We start from the raw sequence: 22,874 nt of genomic DNA, 5'->3' as shown, positions 1-22,874 counted from the left end.
TAGCTCCTGGCGCTAAAGCCAAACTGTGGCAGGGTTTTTACTTTCTGGACCTGGATTTGCCACCTGGGGCTTTAGCCCCTGATGTTAGCTAGCTAGCTAGCTAGCTAGCTCCTGGGACTAAAGCCAAACTGTGGCAGGGTTTTTACTTTCTGGACCTGGATTTGCCACCTGGGGCTTTAGCTCCTGATTCTATCTTGCTATCTAGCTAACTCCTGGCGCTAAAGCCAAACTGTGGCAGGGTTTTTACTTTCTAGACCTGAATTTGCCACCTGGTGCTTTAGCCCCTGCTAGCTAACTAGCTAGCTCCTGGGCTAAAGCCAAACTGTGGCAGGGTTTTGACTTTCTGGACCTGAATTTGCCACCTGGGGCTTTAGCCCCTGCTAGATAACAAGCTAGCTCCTGGGCTAAAGCCAAACTGTGGCAGGGTTTTTACTTTCTGGACCTGAATTTGCCACCTGGGGCTTTTGCTAGCTAACAAGCTAGCTCCTGGGCTAAAGCCAAACTGTGGCAGGGTTTTACTTTCTAGACCTGAATTTGCCACCTGGGGCTTTAGCCCCTGATGTTAGCTAGCTAACTAGCTAGCTCCTGGGCTAAAGCCAAACTGTGGCAGGGTTTTGACTTTCTGGACCTGAATTTGCCACCTGGTGCTTTAGCCCCTGCTAGCTAACTAGCTAGCTCCTGGGCTAAAGCCAAACTGTGGCAGGGTTTTGACTTTCTGGACCTGAATTTGCCACCTGGGGCTTTAGCCCCTGCTAGCTAACTAGCTAGCTCCTGGGCTAAAGCCAAACTGGCAGGGTTTTGACTTTCTGGACCTGGATTTGCCACCTCTGGTTATACATATGAATTCATATTACACATATTCGTACGACCACTTTTTTTTTTGCTCGACATGGTATGAAGGGATTTCGACAACCGTTTTTGATCAAAGTCAATTTGGAGGCCGACAATGAAATCACATTTCGCCAACGACACAATCATTTATTTTCTAAGTGTAGTACGTGCATTTAAAAACATTTATGAACACGAATAAGCATTTCTAGGATCCGCGTAACCAAATAAGCGGTGCAACGAAGCGCTCCTTGCCACTTACAGGTTTCAGGACTGTACAACAAAGAGTGTGTTTTTGCGAGATGATTCATGATGAAAACGTTGCCCGGCAGTTTTTTCACTTTAAATGTTGCTCAGTTTAATAAGCACGGCGGTCCAGATATGAAGCAGTCATAATTCATGTTCAAATAGCACAAAGCAGACAGGCTGAACTGGTACATATTTTCAACCTTTTTTTTTCTTCTCACAAAACATTTCTTTTTTTTTTTTTAACAATGCGTACAACAAGCAATAGCTACAAGAAGATACAAAAATAGTTGCTTTTTTTTTTTTTTTTCTTCCCACGATCAAAATTCCAACAGGTAAGTGCAACTTTGTCAGAAGTACAGTAGTGGTTATAAACTTGACGACAACAACAAAAAGCCACGTTTGAAGAAAATTTGGCACTAGATACAAGAACTGTCGTTGATAAGATTTCCACTCCGGAGATCTCGCTGGGACCAATTTTGTCGGTTGTCCAATTCAAAGTATTTTTTTTGTACCCCTTTTGAAGATACGTGCTTTTAATTGAGTATCAAGTTTTGATGTCAATTCATTTTGATTTTTTTTTCCTTGTGGTTTTGTTTTAGTCGGCTAAGTCACAAAAGCTGAAAAAAAAAAAAAAAAGATGTTTGTCGGCTCACGTGATTGTAGCTTTAAATTTATACTGCAATTAATGAGGTCGCCCTCTGCTGGCCATAAGGACAATCCTACAGCTTTAAGGCACTTTTCATATTGGCTTACATGGTGAAGCTACATCCGTGCTTTTATACAAGCCCCAAAGAAGAAAATGACCATTTCTCCTCCATTTTGTTTATCTGGTCCCATTTTTTTTTTTTTTCTCATAGAAATGGATCGTCTACTTGAAAGTAGAAGATTGTAAGCTAGTCTGAATTATTAGTTAAGGCAAATGTTGGGAGTCATTCAGTGTCATTTCCATGTAGGATTTAAGGCACTACCATCTTTTGGGGGCGGCCATTTTGTCACTGTCAACTGAAAACGACATCGCGGAAATGCCTTGTTTATACTTGTGGGGGCGCATACAGCATTTTGTAAAGAACATTTTTGTCATCGTTCAATAAAAGAGGGTCCTCTTAGTATGTTCTTTACAAGTAAATAGAAAAGAGCAGAGCAACAGGAAAAACATTTTTTTGAATCAGATTAAAAACACAGATCTCCAAGATGGCACCCGCGTGGACCAATTTGGCACACAACTGAGTTAAGTAAACAAAATGTTTTTTTTGTCACAATTTTTTTGTCTTCCAAGCGTCACATCATTACTGAAACGAGATGATCTTCTCACAACAGACCGAGTGGTACTTACGGGCCTTGGTGTGGCTAAGGCAAGAATCACAGAACTGCATGAGTTGTTATTTAAGATGTGCAAAGAAAATCATGAATTTGAACAACTTTCAGGCAAAGTGATACAAATCATCGCGTGTGGACGCGTTTTCAAAGCGGCTACTGGCCGTCACCTGCGTTGACGGCGGTGCAGCGGTCGGCGGAGGCGCCGGCGGCATCCTCGTGCTTGGCGGGAACCTCCTCCTGCTCCGAGGCCTCCTGCTGCGAACCCCGGGTGGGCAGCTGGGACCCGTGCATCATGTGGGCGTCCAACATCTCCAGCAGCAGGTCGTACAAAGGCACCATGTTCTTCATTTTCATGCAGTGGAGATGATCCATGCCCTTGTTGCTGAGCATTGGAGAAGGAAGATTTCACCTGTTGCGTCGTCATCTCGGGTGTCCGATCCCTTACCTGACGTGGCGGATGTGCGAGAGCAGCATGAGCAGGTGGGCCAGGCGGGTGTACTGCTGGCGGAACGTCAGGCCGGTTTTGGCGATGGCCCACACGAGGGCGTCGGTGACGGCGTCCAGGAGGCGCAGCAGCTTCGAGCGGCTCTGCATCTCGTCGCTGCCCTCGGAAGAGACGAGGCACATGTCTGGAAACAAAAGACACGCGGGCGGGGGAATGAAAGATCATCCCGAAAGTATGACGCAGTCGCTGGCCAGAGATGGCAAATCGAAGGTCCAGAAAGTAAAAAAAAAAAAAAAAAAAACTCCCACAGTTTGGCATTAGCCCCTCGTGCTAGCTAGCTAGCTCCCTAGCAGGTAAACAAGCACCCGGGGAGCTAGCTAGTAGCTCCCTAGCTATGTTTCCGAGGTGTGTCTCAATACTTTTGCAAATTAGTCAGTAACCTCATTTACGTTAAAAGTAGGTCATCAGCTACTCATTGTATTTTTATAATAGTCAACAGTTCACATGTTTATGTTAATTGAATTAGACTTATGGTAATTCTTCACTGTAGATTTTAGCTCCCTAGCTAGCTAGCGCCTGGGGCTAAAGCCAAACTGTGGCAGGCTAGCTAGTTCCCTAGCAGGTAAACAAGCACCCGGGGAGCTAGCTAGCTACCTAGCTAGCGCCTGGGGCTAAAGCCAAACTGTGGCAGGCTAGCTAGTTCCCTAGCAGGTAAACAAGCACCCGGGGAGCTAGCTAGCTAGCTAGCGCCTGGGGCTAAAGGCAAACTGTGGCAGGCTAGCTAGCTCCCTAGCAGGTAAACAAGCACCCGGGGAGCAAGCTAGGGAGCTAGCTAGCTAGCGCTTGGGGCTAAAGCCAAACTGCGGCAGGCTAGCTAGCTCCCTAGCAGGCAAACAAGCACCTCTGCCGCTAGCCACATCTCGCGTTGGACTCGCACAGGTGACTCTCAAGTCCGCCACAACAACATCGCTGATAAGATGTGGGGACTGCTGGTTAAATATAGAGCGCCGGACTATTTGACCTTGATCACAAGAGTGCAACAAGTACTATTGTGAACTTTAACAGTGACACAAAATGGAAGGGAAAAAAAAATCCCTTGAAAGAATTAAAGCAGATCAGAGCACTGAAAATAAAATAACCTTGATTTTTTTCTTCTTCTATCTCTCTGTCATTCAAAATTCTGTTTTAGATGTTATTCAAAATGAATTATGTTATTGATTAAAAAGAGAAAAAAAAGGCTATTTCGGGACTAGTGTATTGTTTATGCTGTTCATGCTGTACGCAATTTGGCCACTGAGGGGCAGTGTGACACCATTTTGGTTTCTTTAAGGAGTAGAAGGAGAAAGCCGCGATCGAGTTTCGTCAATAAAAGCGGCGTAGGTAGAACGCATAGATGCGAATATGGTTGAAATGCTTGTCTGTGTACGTTCCTGTAAAGTTTTTTTTGTATGAATACAACAGTAGCGTGCTAATTTCTGTTAGCAAGCCAATAGCGTTTCCCACCGTTAGCCTTGTGCTAGCTACGTTCAGGAAACAAACAAAAACGTATCGTGTCATTTTAATTCTCTTTATTTTTTTATTTTTTTTTAATCGGTTTTGCTTTAGTTAACTTCACCTGGTGTGTAAATAAACATTTTGAAACTTCTTTTCGGGAGACTTTTTCCACTATCCACCAAAACTGTACTCGAAAATCACAAATAGCTCTCTTTCCTTTTTCACCTGATTTGAACCCGAGTAACGAAGGTGGAATATTGTCTCTCTCCAGGTTCAAATCATCGTATTTTTTTATGTCCACATGGAGATTCTTTTAAGCCCGACATCTGTTTTTGGTCTTGATCAAGTCCTGCGGGAACGCTTCCGTCCTTTCGGCAGCTAAACGCATCAGAGGGTCGTCGGTCACGACTGGCGTCTTTTGAGCTCCAAATATTCGAGTGGAGAGAAAAAAAAAAAAGCGGCGTTTCTCGCACTTTTCGATCAAAGATTGAAATCAAAGATTTTTTAGATTCTTTTTATGACGGTTCACAAACTGGAGGGAAGCGCGGTTGTCTTCTTTTGAAAAAGCAGCGAAAGACATTAAACAGCAACTGCAAAGTGAAAACGGCCCGTTTAATGACTTCTCTGGGCCTGTAAAATAAGATGTTGAAACCACGAATCCAATAAAATGTGACTTTTGATATATCGTTTTCCATAAAAGAAAGTCTTGACTGAAAACTCTTTTTCATTCAGAAGTTCTATAAATGTCTCGCTTTTCGAGAGCTGGAGTTTGTATGATCGAAAATTGACTTTTTATTGTTTGGATGCAAAATGGTCGGGTCATCAAGGGGCAAATTTAAAAAAATTTACACAGTGGTGGCTCATTTGCATAAGAACCACTTCGTTGTTTTTTGCAGCCATGACATGATCAGCTGGGTGGGGCAAAGATCTGCAGCCAATCAGAGAGGAAGTGAGATGAAAGACACCTGTTACAGTTACCCAAATGCCTTCTGTGATGCCAGCATGTACTAGTTAGCACTAAGGACAACATGAGTAGCCCTTGGGTCTGTTGATGGGACACTGTAATTTACATATTTACTTTAACTTAACATGGTACATGTTTCTTCATGTACAAAATATTCTATATTTTATTTAAAATGGGGGAGAGATGGGTGTTTTTATTTATCCAAATATTAAAAAATAATAATTTTAAGAAACATATTTTTGCTCATACCGTCAGAATGTACAAAATATTCTACATTATATTTAAAAATAAAAGTGTTCAATGGGGAAATGTTTTTATTTAACCAAAATATATATTTAAAAATAATGAGTTTAAAAAATAAAAATAAATGAATAATTTTAATACCGTGATATTTTTGCTCGTACCGTCAGAATGTACAAAATATTCTATATTTTATTTCAAAATAAAATAATTAAATGGGAAAAAGATGGCATTTATATTTACCCAAATATTTTTTTAAATAATGAATAAAATGAATAAAAAATGTTTTTAAAACATGATATTTTTGCTCATATCATCAGAATGTACAAAATATTCTATATTTTAATTCAAAATAAAAGTGTTCAATGGGGAAAAGCTGGTGTTTTTATTTACACCCAATATATTTTTTTTAATTAATAAAAAAATGAATAATTTTAAGAAACATGATATTTTTTGCTTGTCATCGTCAGAATGTACAAAAATATTCTACATCTGATTTAAAAATAAAAGTGTTCAAAGGGGAAAAAAGCTGGTGTTTATATTTACCCAAATATGTTTAAACTAATTAATAAAAATAAATGAATAATTTTAATACCATGATCTATTTTTGCTCTTACCGTCAGAATGTACAAAATATTCTATATTTTATTTCAAAATAAAATAATTAAATGGGAAAAAGATGGCATTTATATTTACCCAAATATTTTTTTTAAATAATGAATAAAATGAATATAAAAATTTTTTTAAAACATGATATTTTTGCTCGTATCATCAGAATGTACAAAATATTCTTTATTTTAATTCAAAATAAAATAGTTCAATGGGGAAAAGCTGGTGTTTTTATTTACCCCAATATTTTTTTTTTTTACTTAATAAAAAAATGAATAATTTTAAGAAACGTGATATTTTTGCTTGTCATCGCCAGAATGTACAAAAATATTCTACATTTCATTTAAAAATAAAAGTGTTCAAAGGGGAAAAGCTGGTGTTTATATTTACCCAAATATGTTTAAACTAATTAATAAAAATAAATGAATAATTTTAATACCATGATCTATTTTTGCTCGTACCATCAGAATGTAATATTACCTAGTATGGAAGAAACCCCCTTCTTCTTTCCAACAAGGTTTCTTTTTTTTTTTCTTTTTTTTTCATCTCTTATCTCTCTTCAAAATATGAGCACTTTACCTCCCAGCTTTTTTTTAATCAGCTCCAAGCAGCAGCCCTTCATTGTTGGTCCGCTCGGCTGATTCTCCAAGACCTCCGTCAAAGGTTCAACGGAAAGAGACATCCAAATTGGCCCAGATACATTCATTCAATCCGATTTTTTTTTTTTTTTTTTGGGATGGCGCCGCATATGCTTCCGCGGAGCTTCGCTAACGCAAATTCATTTTCGGTTCTGACTCACGGCCATTACACAAATGATGGGACATGATGAAAGCGCTGCTGGAGGAGATGGCGCAAAAAAAAAAAAAAAAAACACAAGAGTCTGTTCAGATTTGTTAGCCCGGGAGTCATTTCAAAAGGAAGACACCAACAAACACGTGGCACAAAAAACATTGGGCGAGAGCACGGCTGACTGAACGCGCAGCAGCAGTGCGTGTGTGTGCGTGCGCGTGCGTGTCTGTCTTTGTGTTGACTCACTGGAGTTAAGGAGGATCATGGCCTTGAGGCAGACGTACTCCTCCCTCTGCAGCTTGAGCTCTCGCACCCGGGACGTGGCGGCTACGAGCATGTCGAAGATCTCCACAAAGCCCTGGACGCAGCTGCCCTCTTCTCTGCCACGCAAACACAAGCGTTGTTATGTACGTAAAGTGACGCGCAAAACGGAGAGGAGGATAATCGAGTCTCAATATTGTGGTTGTGATTGAATATGCGATTATTTATTTAAGGTCTTCGTCACGTGTATTTTTTATTTTTTTTAGCTAACACAAGTCTGTCACTATCGAATATGTTTTAGAATCGATTAATCGAATAATCGGATAACATTTTTAATTTGCAAAACTGGTACTTGTTTATTTACCAATTATTGTTGTTTATTTGGTAACGTTTAGTGATAAGAAAAAACAACAATTTTTTAGAATCGAATAATCGGTTAAAAATTTTTTTATTTGCAATAAAGACTTATAAAACTGTTTATTCACCAATTATTGTTGTTTATTTGGCAACGTTTAGTGATAAGAAAAAACAAAAAGAAATTAGAATCGATTAATCGAATAATTTTTTTTTTTATTTGCAATAAAGACTTATGAAATTGATACGGTTTATTTACCAATTATTGTTGTTTATTTGGTATTGTTTAATGATAAAAATCAATTTTATTTTATAATCGATTAATCGGATAACATTTTTAATTTGCAATACAGTCTATTACAAAACTGATACTGTTTATTCACCAATTATTGTTGTTTATTTGGTAACGTTTAGTGATAAGAAAAAACTATTTTTTTTTAGAATCAATTAGTCGAAAAAATTTTTTTTAAATTTGCAAACTGATACTGTTTATTTAACAATTATTGCTGTTTATTTGGTATTGTTCAATGACAAAAATATATTTTATTTTATAATCGATTAATCGGATAACATTTTTAATTTGCAATAAAGTCTATTACAAAACTGATACTGTTTATTTACCAATTATTGTTGTTTATTTAGTATCTTTCAGTGATTAAAAAAAAATAAAAAAACTAAATAATTGTGCTCATCAGTTACTGGTGTGGTCGTTTTCCAAAATAAAAGCAGATGAATGATTACAGATTAGAGAGAATAATTACTGTTGAGAGGGTGAAATCAGAGGATTTGGAATTCTTCTCTTTTGCCCTTGCACTTAATTTTGTTTATTTATATTTCAACCCTCAAGCCAAACTATACGATATTGCTTGTGAAACAAATTGAAGCCAATCCCAGAATCTGATATCAGTCACCAGATAAAACAACATCCTGCATTTTCCGTTCACAGCCATTTTCCGTGATAACGCTTGGAGTCAGAAAGCTGAAAATTCTATTCATGTGAAAAACGAATACCTGCTCAGACTGAGGTCAGGCGAGAAGATGAGTTTCCCCGGGTGGTTGACCGACCTCCACATCAGTCCTATCATTAGCACCTCCAGCCAGCAGCACTCCAACAGGTGCACTTGGTCCAGAAGACTCAGCTCCACAAACCCTGAAGTGGTCACAGTGTAGCAATGCTTAGCGCTGACATGTCAAAAATCTTACCAAGGCAACTTCTTTCTTTTTCTTTTTTTTTTACCTGCCGTTTGCCAGCAAACTACTACAGTTTTTATAGAATTAGTATTATTTTTTTATATCTCAAAATGTACAAGTATCTAAAGAGTACGTAGCATGCGCAGAAAACAAACTAGCACATTAGCTAGTTGTGCTAACGGCGCCGCTAACTAGCTAAATGTAAACAAATCAAAGCCGTGGATGAAGTTGGCCTGCTGATGAACGCGTCAGCATGTCTGCCATATTGGATGTGGCAGATTCTGAACTGAACTTCATAAAGCGGCGCCCTTCGTGCTGATTATCGTGCATATTTAGTTTCTGAACTAAATTAGCGTGGTGGATTTTGCCATGGAAACAGAATGGATGACAGTAATTGTGGTTTTTCAAAAAATAAATGAATCAATTAACTTGTTTTTTCCCCCATGTTTTAAATGGTTCCAGGAATCGAAATATTGAATGTTTATCAAAATAATTATTTGGGTTTGTAATTTTTCTATTTAAATACATTTTAAAAAAAAATAGTAATTGTGGATTTTTCAAAAAATTAAATACATGTAATTTTTTTTTTTTTTAATTTTTCCAGGATTATTTATCTTTTTCCCTCTTTTTTTCCCACAGAGAACGAAATATTGAATATTTATCAGCGTTTTTAAAAAATAATTATTTGGGTTTGTAAAAATATTAAAATAAATAAATAAATAAAATACAGTATTTTTTTCCCTCTTTTTTTCCCACAGAGAACGAAATATTGAATGCTTATCAGCGTTTTTAAAAAAATAATTATTTGGGTTTGTAAAAATATTAAAATAAATAAATGAATAAAAGACAGTAATTGTTAATTTTTCACACCCAACATTTTTTTTTACTTGTTTTTCATGTTTTGGATTTTCAAAATTTTCCAGGATTATTTATTCTACCCCCGCCCCTTTTTTTCCCACAGAGAACCAAATATTGAATGTCTATCGGTGTTTTTTAAAAATAATTATTTGGGTTTGTAAAAATAATTAAAAATAAATTAAAAAGACAGTAATTGTGGATTTAAAAAAAAATACATTTAACTTTTTTTTTCTTCATGTTTTGGATTTTCAAAATTTTCCAGAGAACGAAATATTGAATGTTTATCAGTGTTAAAAAAAATAAAAAAGATTCTGGAAAAATAATGATAAAAACAATCTTCAAAAAAGCTTATAAACACGTCAGTCGGCCGATTCCTGATGGAAAAACATGCGTATTTTGATGGCAGACAGATCCAGGTACACCAACCCGGGATCTTCTTGGCCCAGCTGATCATGTGAACCAGCTCCTTATCAGCGAGGTTGGTCAAAGACATCATGACGTTGGCTTCGGTCACCGGCCTCCTCATGTCCTTCATCAGGTAGATCTCGGGCGGCTCCGCCTCCATTATTCGCTGGATTAGCTGCTCCGGGCTCAACGCTGGCTGGTGGAGCTCGGAGATGGCCGCTGGTTCGGTTAGGGCCTTTGCTCCGTGGGTCTTGCTGTGGGAAGACAAACTCACTCGCCGCCTCTGCTGGTTCCGGTAGCTTCCGCGCTCCTTGCGCATGCCTGAGGCAGCGAAAAAAAAGGAACTAGTTACTTCATTTAAAAAGTAACTCAATTACTCTGATGATTGCTTTAACTGTTCAAAGTAACTCTTTAGCTACTTAAAAAAAAAAAAAAAAAAGAACACACACTGTTCCTTTATGCTCAACTAAAATAAAGTCATGAGCGTATTTCCACGTAAAAAAAAAAAAAATCGTCTTGCGCGCGCCTCAACTCTCCGTGACTGCCAAATCTGAAAACCCGCCCACAATGCGTCAATTGCAATCCATTGTAAACAGGAAGTGGTGCAGTACACAGCAGCCATCCGTTCATTCATTATTTGATTCTGAACAAGTGTTGCACGATTATTAAATTATGAAATTAAAAATAATTAATAGGTAACTAACGCACCATATTGTAACTGTAACTGTAACTGAGTTACTGTACTTAAAAAAAGCAATGCGTTATAGTATTAGTTATTGTAAAAAGTAACTAAGTTACAGTAATTCTACTTTACTAGTAACTAGTTACTGTCCAACACTGGTTATAACTACTGAAATATTGTGGTGTGATGTTAGCGCTTCCACTTTATGATTAAAAAAGGGTGCTAATTTCCATTAGCCCGTCTGTGATATTTTTCATTATATGTTAGCATTAAGCTATCTGACTTTTGTAAGATAAATGTAAAAAAAATATGTTAAGTTAAAATATGGAGTTACTGTATTTAAAAAGTAATGCGTTAGAGTATTAGTTATTATAAAAAGTTACTAAGTAACAGTAATTCATTACTAGTAACTAGTTACTGTCCAACACTGGTCACAACTACTGCAATATTGTGGTGTAATGTTAGCGCCTCCGCTATATCGCCGTATGATTACCGCAACATTTGTGCTAATATCCATTAGCCCGTCTGTGATATTTTTAATATGTTAGCATTAAGCTATCTGACTTTCGAAAGATAAATGTAAAAAAAAATATGTTAAGTTAAAATATAGAGTTACTGTATTTAAAAAGTAATGTGTTTTATAAAAAGTTACTAAGTTACAGTAATTCATTACTAGTAACTAGTTACTGTCCAACACTGGTCATTATATTATATTATATATATTTTGCATTATATGTTAGCATTAAGCTATCTGACTTTTGATGGATAAATGCAAAAAAATGTAAACATATACATATATATATATATATATATATATATATATATATATATATATATTTATTTTTTTTTTTAATGTAATGCTATACAAACCCAAAGTCTTACGGTGGGCCGTGGTAAACCGAAGACCGCCTTCAAAATAATGGACTCACCACATTTGGTCATGCCCGCCTCATAGCACTTGCGAAGGCGGCACGCCTGGCAACTCTTACGACGGTTCTTGTCTATGGTGCACTGATTGGTCGCCGGGCAGATGTAGTCATTGTGGCCTGAATCAAAGCGGACGCAAATCAAAGATGACGCAAATCAAAGATGACGCTAAGCGAGGACAAATGAGGACGTGACGTTTCCCGAGCCTCACCTTGAATGCTCCTCTTAAAGAAGGCCTTGCAGCCTTCGCAAGACCAGACGCCGTAATGGTAGCCGGAGGCGTAATCCTGGCAAACGGCACAGAAGTGGAGGTCTGCTTTCCCACCGGATGACACCACGACCTCCTCGCTCTCCTGGGAACGCCTGCGCTTGCTAACAAACACGCGTATCAGTAAACATTTAGTACGCTAGACAAGCTAATTTGGTTGGAAGTGGCTCAAATATGGATCGCAAAATTCTCATTTTGCAAACATAATAAAGTCATCCAGGGTTTCTTCCAGAGCTTTATAGGCCCCCCCAAAATAAATAAATGTGTCAGACAATAATTTTTTTTTTATAATAATTAACTCATTCACTGCCATTGACGGCTATAGACGTCAAAAATTCATTTGAACAATTTTATTAGTTTAACATTTTTTTCCACTTTTGTTAACAAGAGTTTGAAAACCTAGAATTTTTTTATTGTATTAAAACAGGTATAAAAATTGGGATTAATCGTGAGTTAACTAGTGAAGTCATGCGATTAATTACGTTTAAAAATTGTAATCGCCTGACGCCCCTAATTTTTAATAATCTTTTTAAAAAATAAATAAAATAAAAAAAGTTTATTACTTTTTTTTTTTTAAAGATCTAGGTTTTCATGCTTTTGTTAACAAAAATGGAAAAAAATGTTAAACAGAAATAGTTCAAATGAATGAGTTTTAATAGCATCACTTCAATAGTTAACTCATGATTAATCGCAAATTTTGTATTTGTTCTAAATGTACAATAAAATACTTTGTTACTAAGTTTGCAGAAAAGTGGGGAAAAATGTTAAACTAATGGAAATATGTCTGCATCTTTTAGTCATTGATAGTCATTTCATAATTCATAAACCTGAGTTAAAATAAAAAAGATGTAAAGTAATGTAGAAAAACCTGTGATATTGATTTGTGGTGGTCTTTTTTTTTTAAATTATGTGTGTATCGATACACACATCTATACGTATACGTGTATTTGGAGTATCAACCGATTAATTTTTTTTGTCGTAATTAATCGCATGACTTCAATAGTTAACTCAATTATTTTTTTATCTGTTCTAAATGTAGAATACAGTCATTTTATAATAATTCATAAAATTTAGTTAAAACTAAATAATTGTAATATTGATTTGTGTTGGTCATTTTTCTGCCACTAGATGGCATAATTGCATTTGTAAGACATTGGTGACTGCTCAGTGCGTTTTTCTTTTCATATTAAGAGCTACTTGTGAAATTCCGCACATTTTTAAAATTGTAAAAAAAACAACTTGACACCAGTCTCCACAAAGATCTGCATTATTGAATTGATTACTGCTAAATCTTGACGTGGGCGTGTCTGCTGCGTTGCGACTGGAATTCCCCCAGTACAAGCTTTCCAAGTAAGGGGCGGTCATTAATCGCACGTTTAAAAAAATGAATGGATTTAAATTCACTTTAAATTAACTCCAAATGAATGCACTCATTTTGACAACCCTAGTTAAAATATTTATGCATTTGTGGTGACTAGTTGTCATTTATGGCCATGAGTTTCCATGCTTCATGTTCCAAATACCAATTGCTCTGAATTTGAAAAGAAAAATGTACTACTTCTATCACCAATGTTCAACATGAAACACCAGTGCCACCTAGTGGCAGAAAATTACCTCAACACAAATGTATCACTCACTCTTAATAGTAATATCGTTTGGCCGTCAAATACTACAAATTTTATTTGGAGCCGACATTCAAAATGTCCGCCTTGAAGAAACGCAGCAGCAAAGGGTAAAAGTCCAACAAGCAAACGTTAAGTCCCACCTGTTAGTTAACTCGCAGGCCCCCGGCGAAAGCTCCGCCCACGGACTCGGGACAGGCTGGCTCTGCTGTGGGCGTGCCTGGGAGGGGTGCAGCGGCCCGGGCGGGCCCATGTGGCCGTGGCCGGGCCAGAATAAGGAGGGCCTTAGGGACTGGTGCACGGGTGAGCAGTCTGAAAGTCCCGGACCGGCGTAGAAGATAGTTGGACTGTAGAAAGGGATGGCGGTAAAGTCATGGCTGAGGTCGGTGTAAGGGGAGGGGATACAGATGGGCTGGCTGGGTTCGAGGGACAGACCCGGGGAGGAGGCGTTGTGGATGGGGGACAGGACGCGACAGCCCACTCGACTGGAGTCCACCTCCTGGAGTTGGAGGAGGGGCAGACTGGCCATCGCAACTACGGGGAGGTCTCTCTAAGGTTTGAAGTCTTACATCATCCATGTAGGATAACAAATACGGGTTTTCAACTATAGGCTTTTTTTTTTTTTTCTCGACTGCGTGAAATCAAATCCCTTGAGGTGAGCCGCTTCGTTTTAACTGCATTCACTGAGAACTTCCGGTGTTAGGATGCATCCTATACATTGTGAAGATGTTGAGAAGCTTGGCTTGATATTCCAAAATATCCGGGGAATTTGGGGACGTCTGCCCATGAAGAGTCACTGAGGAAACCGGGACGTCCCTGCAAGACAAACAAATTATTGGTTTTCAATAGGAGTGTCAAAATCGGTGCGTTCATTTTGAGTTCATTGAAAGAACGCCCCTCATTTTTTGAACCCTTACTTGGAAAACCTGTACTGGGGGAATCCCACTTCCAGACACGTCCACGCCAAAATTTTGCAACAATAAATAATAATGCATACATTTGCGGTGATTGGGGTCACTTTTAAAAATGTGCTGGAAAAAGGAACATTGATTCAATATTGATTATTCATTTTTTTTTAAACCCAGCCCTAAAAGCAAAGAAATAAAAAATGACTACATGCAAAAATGAAAATAAATAAATACGCGGCATAACAACCAAACGCAGCTTCACCATGTTTACTTGGAACTCTGTGCTCCACTATTTGATCCACTAGAAATTCCGTCCGCTCCGCTTTTGTGTTTTTGTTTCGAATCGTATTGAGAGAAACGAGGGCAGTAAAGGTAGTAGTTAGCAGTTATTTATTTATTTATTTTAAATAAATAAAAGCTCTCGCAAAGTACAGCAGAATCGCTTTTGGGCGTTTGTATGTCCTGTACGGTGGTTAGACAAGCAATTTCCATGAGAAGTTGTAAAGAAGGTCAAGGAGGACCCCATTAAATCCGGTCTGGAGACTGTCTCGGCGTATTTAATGGAAAATTAAACGCTGGTTTATCGTCTTATTCACTGTAAAAAAAACTAAACAAAGTGGTTACACTTTGGAATCCATTTTCTTACTTTCAAGTCCGTCCCTCACATCAAGCCAAGAACAAGGATTTATTTTACAAAGAAAAACCCGATGTACAAGGAAAGGTCAGCGCTGGAGAGTTTATACAAATACGGCGCGGTTTTTGTACTGAATGTAATCAACAATGAATGGCGAGACATTGAGAAATGTGCGGTTGATATTTGACAGCGTGTGCAAATATTGTTTACAGTATGTTTACAGTCCAACAGGGCACTGCGAGTATACAATGTCTTAACTTGTCCGTTTGGGACATATCCGATAGGTCAACTTTGATGCGGCATCATCAGAGCTGGGCGGCCATCTTGCATAATCTTTTTTTTTTGGGGGGGGGGGGGGGGGCAGTCTTAGTTAAAACTAGGGGTGTCAGACGATGAAACGTTTTCATCATAATTAATCACATGACTTTAGTAGTTAACTCACGATTAATCACAAATTTAACTCATTCACTGCCATCGACGGCTATAGACGTCAAAAATTTGTTTGTACTATTTTTATTTGTTTAACAGTTTTTCCACTTTTGTCAAAAGGAGTATGAAAACCTAGAATTTTTTTATTGTACATTTAGAACAGATATAAAATTTGTGATTGATCGTGAGTTAACTAGTGAAGTCACAAATTTAACTCATTCACTGCCATCGACGTCAAAAATTAATTTGTACTATTTTTATTTGTTTAACAGTTTTTCCACTTTTGTCAACAAGAGTATGAAAACCTAGGATTTTTTTTATTGTACATTTAGACCAGATATAAAATTTGTGATTAATCGTGAGTTAACTAGTGAAGTCATGCGATTAATTACGATTACAATTGCAAATTTTAATCGCCCGATGCCCCAAATTTGTAATAACCTTTTCTTTAAAAAAAAAAATACATATATATATATAATAATAATAATAATTGGTTTAATTTTTAATAATCTTTTTAAAATAATATATTTTTTTAAAGAAAAGATTATTAAAAAATTAGGGGCGCCAGGTGATTCAAATTTTTAATCGCATGACTTTACTAGTTATCTCACGATTAATCACAAATTTTATATCTGGTCTAATACAATAAAAAAAAAAATCTAGGTTTTCATACTCTTGTTAACAAAAGTGGAGAAAAAAAAGTTAAACTAATAGAAATAGTTCAAATTAATTTTTTGACGTCTATAGCCGTCAATGGCAGTGAATGAGTTAATAGAGCACTTCTCTGCATATTATATTCAAATGAGACAAATCCATTAGAGAGCCTCATGCGATCTCGGCAAAGTTCCACTTGTTAAAGGTCAAAAATCATCGAAGCCCACCCTCTCAATTTGCCTGCCATTTTGCATATTTGACGCCGTTAAGCCAGACGAGGAAATATAACGAATCGCGTACTTTCGACACGCACGCACGCGCCAGACAGAGCAAAACGCAACAGCAGATCCCGGGAAAAGTTAAGGACATGTCGGTTTGCTTTTACAACATCTGATACAGCAAACCCAGCGGAGTTAATCATTCCTGGGTGGCAGCTGTCTCATCTTCACTCCCAGTCGGGGAGAGAACATTCTTTGCGTCTTTTTGGCTTTCATTTATTGCCGGCGTCTTGAAACGCGACGGAAGGTTAACCATGTACGAAGGAGTGATCCATCTTTTTGAACTTCACACCACGTCGGTATCAACATTCGCTCAAATGTTTGTATCTATTATCTATTGACGTAGGGATTCGACAGGAGAGCGTTCCCGGTTCGCGGTGACCCTGTGAAGTGATCACTGATTAGTAGTAAGGAACACTTAGTCAAAATGAAACACGTTTTAACCGCTCTCAGGTTGTGGTGCCAAGTACAATTGCAAATTGTTTTTTGTTTTTTTGGATTTCCAACAATAATCTCCTTAGTTTGAACAGAACTGCGCTGAGAAGGACCTTATGTGCCGGAACTTTTTTTTTTTTTTTTACCTTTGACCAGGGGCGTGTTGGCTAACAGGAAATTTTCATCCACACACGTCTACTTAGGTTCCTTTAGTTTTGCTAGCTAGCAAGCTAGCTGTGTTGGACAAGGATTGCTCAACTTGGCATTGCAAATCACGATGTTACGACGCAGACTGAACCAAATTTATAGAGCACTTTAAAACAAACCTATTTTCTTTAGATGGAACCCACACTCTAAAAACAAAAAAAAAATAGACCCATCCTCAACTTTGGAGTCAAAAACATTTTTTTTTACATGACTAATTATGTTCCTTTAGTTTTGCTAGCTAGCAAGCTAGCTGTGTTGGACAAGAATTGCTCAACTTGGCATTGTAAATCACGATGTTAGGACGCTGACTGAACCAAATTTATAGAGCACTTTAAAACAAACCTATTTTCTTTAAATGGAACCCACACTCTAAAAACAAAAAAAATAGACCCATCCTCAACTTTGTGTAGTCAAAAACATTTTTTTTTACATGACTAATTATGTTCCTTTAGTTTTGCTAGCTAGCAAGCTAGCTGTGTTGGACAAGAATTGCTCAACTTGGCATTGTAAATCACGATGTTAGGACGCTGACTGAACCAAATTTATAGAGCACTTTAAAACAAACCTTTTTTTTTTTTAATGGAACCCACACTCTAAAAACAAAAAAAATAGACCCATCCTCAACTTTGGAGTCAAATACATTTTTTTTTACATGACTAATTATGTTCCTTTAGTTTTGCTAGCTAGCAAGCTAGCTGTGTTGGACAAGGATTGCTCAACTTGGCATTGCAAATCACGATGTTACGACGCTGACTGAACCAAATTTATAGAGCACTTTAAAACAAACCTATTTTCTTTAAATGGAACCCACACTCTAAAAACAAAAAAAATAGACCCATCCTCAACTTTGTGGAGTCAAAAACATTTTTTTTTACATGACTAATTATGTTCCTTTAGTTTTGCTAGCTAGCAAGCTAGCTGTGTTGGACAAGAATTGCTCAACTTGGCATTGTAAATCACGATGTTACGACGCTGACTGAACCAAATTTATAGAGCACTTTAAAACAAACCTTTTTTCTTTAGATGGAACTCACACTCTAAAAACAAAAAAAATAGACCCATCCTCAACTTTTGAGTCAAAAAATGTTTGGTTTTTTGTTGTGTAAAACAACCCAGAAAGTTGGGTCAAATTAACCCATAAAGTAGACCCGGTCCATTTTTTGATCCAAAATTGGGTCACTTTTGACCCAACTGTTTTTAAAGAGCAGAGTCAGTGGATACAATGAAAACATCAGGGGCCCCGGAATTGAACCCTGTGGCACACCGTACGTTCCGTTATACATGTGAATTCGTATTACCCATTTTTGCCCGATTTGTCTTGAAAAAAAAAAATAAATTTAACCATCAGAAAGCAGAGAATGAACGTTGCTTTGCTATTTTATGTATTGTGTTAGTAATTATTTATCATGATTCCATTTCCGGGTCGTCACTTCTTTTTCTGCCTTGGTGCGAAGCAGTTTTAAGTCATATGCAAATCTCAAAAAGTTTTTTTTTTTTTACAACTTTAGAATTGTTGATTTTTTTCATTGACTCCTATGGAATCACGCGCTCAAAACAGAAACCAGCACACCAAATTTTCCGTGTATTGTAAACAAAGGATAACGGCAAAAAACAGACTAACACGACTGCGTCTTTCAAAAGCGCAAAAAAACAAAAAAAACAACGCTTTTTCATTTCATGTGAACGCATCCTAAAAACAATCGTTTCATACGAGCGATGATTCTGTGTTAGTTCGAGTTCATCAACTCAACATTTACTTTGAAAATGATCCAATTATGGCAAACAGATGGAAGTGAGTTCAATACAGTGCGGTGACCTTTACCTCAGTCGCCTTGGAGTTTATCAAGTCTCGCCAGTAACTAGGATAGACCGATCTGTTTTTTTGTTTTTTTTCAGAGCTGATACCGATACAGGTTATTAGTAGCCAATATAACTGAAATTTTAGTCTTCCACTTATCTTTGCTTTCAGTTCAAATCAAATCAAAACAGGGCTGAAAGTTCCCAATGTTTGCCTCTGATGCAGTGGCAAAATAATTGATTTCTTATCGAGCAATAATCAAAATAAATCCATAAATTTTTTTAAAAAGCTGCGCCGATAATCTTGCCAGACGATAATCGCTATTCTAAACCACCTCAAGAAAAGTGGACATACGCTCGGTCTGAAGTTGAACTCATTCACTGCCATTGACGGCTATAGACGTCAAAAATTCATTTGAACTATTTCTATTAATTTAAAATGTTTTCCGTCCGTCTGTCCGTCTTCTTCCGCTTATCCGGGGTCGGGTCGTAGGGGCAGCAGCTTTAGCAGGGAAGCCCAGACTTCCCTCTCCCCAGCCACTTCAGCCAGCTCCTCCGACGGGACCACAGGGCGTTCCCAGGACAGCCGAGAGACATAGTCTCTCCGGCGTGTCCTGGGTCGTCCCCGGGGGCCTCCCGCCGGTAGGACATGCCCGGAACACCTCCCCACGGAGGCGTCCAGGAGGCATCCGAACCAGATGCCCGAGCCACCTCAACTGGTCCCTCTCAACGTGGAGGAGTTAAATGAGATAAAATATTTTCCCCCTTTTGTTAACAAGACTGTGAAAACCTCGATTTTTTTTTATTGTACATTTAGAACACATATAAAATTTGTTATTAATAGTGAGTCAACTAGTGAAGTCATGCGATTAATTACAATTAAAAAAATTTAATCGCCTGACGCCCATCATTTTTTATAAAAAAAAAATTTTTTATCGCAAGGTGATTAATTTTTTTAAAATTATAATTAATCACATGACTTCAATAATTAACTCACGATTAATCACACATTTTATATCTGTTCTAAATGTACAATATATATTTTTGGGGGGGTGGGGCGGTTCATAGTCTTATTAACAAAAGTATAAAACTACTAGAAATAGTTCAAATGAATTTTTGACGTCTATAGCCGTCAATGGCAGTGAATGAGTTAATAACTCCGACTTCAAGTTAACCAGTTTAACCGACACGAGTGTGACTCACCAGAAGCAATTACAGTAACTCAACCACCGGGCTTTTCACTCTGATTGACTATAACGTGCGCAAACTATACCAAAACAACATGGTCTTGTCCCATTAAGTTTGCAATAAAGTCAAGTCTGCATCCAACTAAGTGACTACTAAATCAGATGAGTCACGCGAGGAGAACAACAAAATAAATTTAAAAAAAAACTGTGCTTCTTAAATTGCCATTTGGGGGTAAACGCAGATGTGGACGCTTTAGCCGCCCTCGTTGGAAGCTTTGGCCTTGACTTTCAAGTTGCCTCCCCCCTTGTCATGAAGGGAAGGAAGGGGGGGGGGGGTAACAAAAAGCTAGTAGCTAAAGCAGCAAGTTTGCTCCACCACTCTTCATTGCAAAGTTGTTGTTTTTTTCATTAAAGATAATAAATCTTGAGCACCTGTAAGCTACATTAATTACATTTAAAAAATGTTTCACATACGCGCGTACTCCCACCATGAGGGCAAAAGGTCAGACTCCAGCAAAGCAAGTCAAACTATAAATGACACAACTTTTCCCAGCCACGAAAAAGACAAGTCCCTGCTTTGCTTTGAACACACAAAAAAAAGCTCAAGGTCGCTGCCGGTTCCCATCCATCCCTCCCAAATACCCCCCCCCCCCTCCGCCTCCTTAATATCGCGGATATGAAACGGCTGTGCACCGACGAGCTGCACCTTCCCCACCCCTGGGGTGGGTGTGCGGTGGGCCCGCCCGGTGGGCCCACCCGTGCGAGTCAAAAGTGGGGATTTTAATAAAGAGAGTAATTAAACCGCCTGCTTGTTACATATACATACATACATACATATATATATATATATATATATATATATATATATATATATATATATATATATATATATTTTGTAATCTTGAAATTGTATCCATAATATATATATATATATAGATATATATATATATATATATATGCTTTTATTTTGAAAGCTTTTATTTTGAAATCTGTTGATTAGCGATGGTCACTTTCAATTCGATGACGATTCATTGTACTTTGCTACTAATGCTATAAATGACGGTGATAAATCATTTATTTAAAAATGTAGCCAACTAAGATAAGAAATAACATTTACATTTGTATCAGCCGAGCTGTCAGTCCATCCGCATAACATGAGACGATGAATTTCCTATGCATAAATCATTTCGTCACTATTTTTTTTTGTAAAAGCCGAAGAAACAAACGAGTGATCAATTGATTGAAAATGTGCACGCATCGCTACAGTGTCAACTAGAAGAACAAAAATAAGAATAATTACCTCCTCTGCGTGCTTGAGTGATAGCAGACTGTTGTTTACACACGGTGATAAGTGCTTGTTGAAATGTTCTCATAAGGCTTGTTTAAATTCTATGACCCCACACTCGTTCCAATCGAGGAGGCCGGTTCAATTGTTAATATATGGCACTCCTTGTGCGGAGAGTATTATCAAGGTTTCAAAAACTAAAACACTTCATAAAGTCTTATAACTTGTTCTCTTGCGCGGCTACTATCTGTCACCTGTTTAACCGACTAGTCAATTCCGAGGCGTTCAAGTGAAATCGGATTAAGCACGCACGCAGCCGCAGGCCTTCAACTTGTTGCTTCAGCACAAAATGTTTGACATGCGCCGGCTGTAATCGAACCTTGGACCCTGCGTGGTGCCCGTGAAGGCAACAACAATAATGGACATTAAAAAAAAAAAAACAATTGGAATTTAAAAGAACAACGCTCACCTCCGCTGCCAAATGCGGCAGCCGCACAAAGTTGTCGCGGCTCGGCGTGGCCACGACAAGTCACTCGGTGATGTCTCAAGCGTGGGATAAAAGTGACCAGTGGACCGAGTTCGCCGAAAGATTGCGTTGAAAACGAGCAAGTGGTGAATCCAGCTCCGAACCAGGGCGACCTACTGGAACCTGGTCAAGCGCAGTAGAGTAAATTGCGCAAGATCCGGTTAGTCCCTCCAAAATAAAGTCGTTCCGTCGCTTTTGTTTTGTGAAGTGGTGGTTTTGTCATCGACGAATAAACAATACATTGCTCACGACCCATATTGGAATTGGGTATTATTCGCCTGAATTCATTTTGCACATTAGAAAAAGAACACGTAGAAAAAGTCTATGTAACTTACTTTCTTAAATAGGTTTCTTTGTTGGTATCTCAGTGAAAGATGATTTATTTTGAACTCAATTAAAGTCTGTTGCAAAAAAAAAAATGCATTCAGTCCTCCATTGCCATGTTTGGATGCCTCACAAATTCGCCATTGTCAAACTCAAGGCTCGGAGGCCAAATCTAACCCCCAACTTAATTTTATGTGGTTTACAAGAAGCAAACCATATGTTTCAGCTTTCACGATCCTTAAAATATGAACCAAAATTTCTAATTGTTACGTGTAATAAATAACGTTGAGATTTTGCAAGAATGTTTTCTACATATGTAATAATACGATTAACTCATTCACTGCCAGAAATTCATAAAAAAAAAAAAGAAAAGATTATTAAAAATTAGGGGCAACAGGCGATTAAATTCTTTTCAAAATATTTCAATAGTTAACTCACGATTAATCACAATTTTTATATCTGTTCTAAATGTACGATAGAAAAAATTTAGGTTTTCATACTCTTGTTAACAAAAGTGGATTTTTTTTTAAACTATTAGAAAATAATTTAAATGAATTTTTGACGTTTATAGCAGTAAATTAATTTAAAAAAAAAGGAAAACATTATTAAAAATTTGGTGCAACAGGCGATAATTTTTTTTTAATTGTAATTAATCGCATAAAAAAAATCTATTCTCTTGATAACAAAAGTGTTTTGTTTTTTTAACT

At 37.6% G+C, this 22,874-nt stretch overlaps 1 protein-coding gene across 3 annotated transcripts; it reads right to left on the bottom strand.

The window, feature by feature from the left end:
• Nucleotides 1-952: 952 nt before the first annotated feature.
• Nucleotides 953-21,988, bottom strand: esr2a (estrogen receptor 2a). 3 transcript variants are annotated; one of them, XM_077552810.1, is made up of 9 exons: nucleotides 21,787-21,988; nucleotides 13,647-14,319; nucleotides 11,825-11,985; nucleotides 11,616-11,732; nucleotides 10,026-10,325; nucleotides 8,562-8,700; nucleotides 7,182-7,315; nucleotides 2,840-3,023; nucleotides 953-2,776 (listed from the first exon to the last, which is right to left on the bottom strand). In XM_077552810.1, exons 2-9 carry the CDS (start codon nucleotides 14,030-14,032, stop codon nucleotides 2,548-2,550), a joined length of 1,650 nt encoding a protein of 549 aa, XP_077408936.1. In that variant the 5' UTR covers nucleotides 14,033-14,319; nucleotides 21,787-21,988; the 3' UTR covers nucleotides 953-2,547. The 3 variants fall into 3 exon arrangements, with proteins under 3 accessions (XP_077408936.1, XP_077408938.1, XP_077408937.1); XM_077552812.1 differs by having other exon boundaries at nucleotides 11,825-11,976; XM_077552811.1 differs by lacking the exon at nucleotides 21,787-21,988 and adding an exon at nucleotides 21,333-21,731.
• Between the last annotated feature and the right edge of the window lie 886 nt (nucleotides 21,989-22,874).

This window comes from Vanacampus margaritifer, chromosome 19 (genome assembly GCF_051991255.1).
Source record: "Vanacampus margaritifer isolate UIUO_Vmar chromosome 19, RoL_Vmar_1.0, whole genome shotgun sequence".
Taxonomy (NCBI): Eukaryota; Metazoa; Chordata; class Actinopteri; order Syngnathiformes; family Syngnathidae; genus Vanacampus; species Vanacampus margaritifer.
The sequence above is the reverse complement of the archived record's forward strand: the minus strand, read 5'-3'. Positions and strand labels throughout refer to the sequence as shown.

What these genes read in the sequence shown, in the direction of transcription:
- esr2a (XM_077552810.1), bottom strand. Translation starts at nt 14,032, where the DNA reads ATGGCCAGTCTGCCCCTCCTCCAACTCCAGGAGGTGGACTCCAGTCGA. An exon ending in CTTTAAGAGGAGCATTCAAG is followed by an intron (nt 11,733 to 11,824) that starts GTGAGGCTCGGG and finishes GCTTTGATTCAG; the next exon opens with GCCACAATGACTACATCTGC. An exon ending in CATGATCCTCCTTAACTCCA is followed by an intron (nt 3,024 to 7,181) that starts GTGAGTCAACAC and finishes TTTTGTTTCCAG; the next exon opens with ACATGTGCCTCGTCTCTTCC.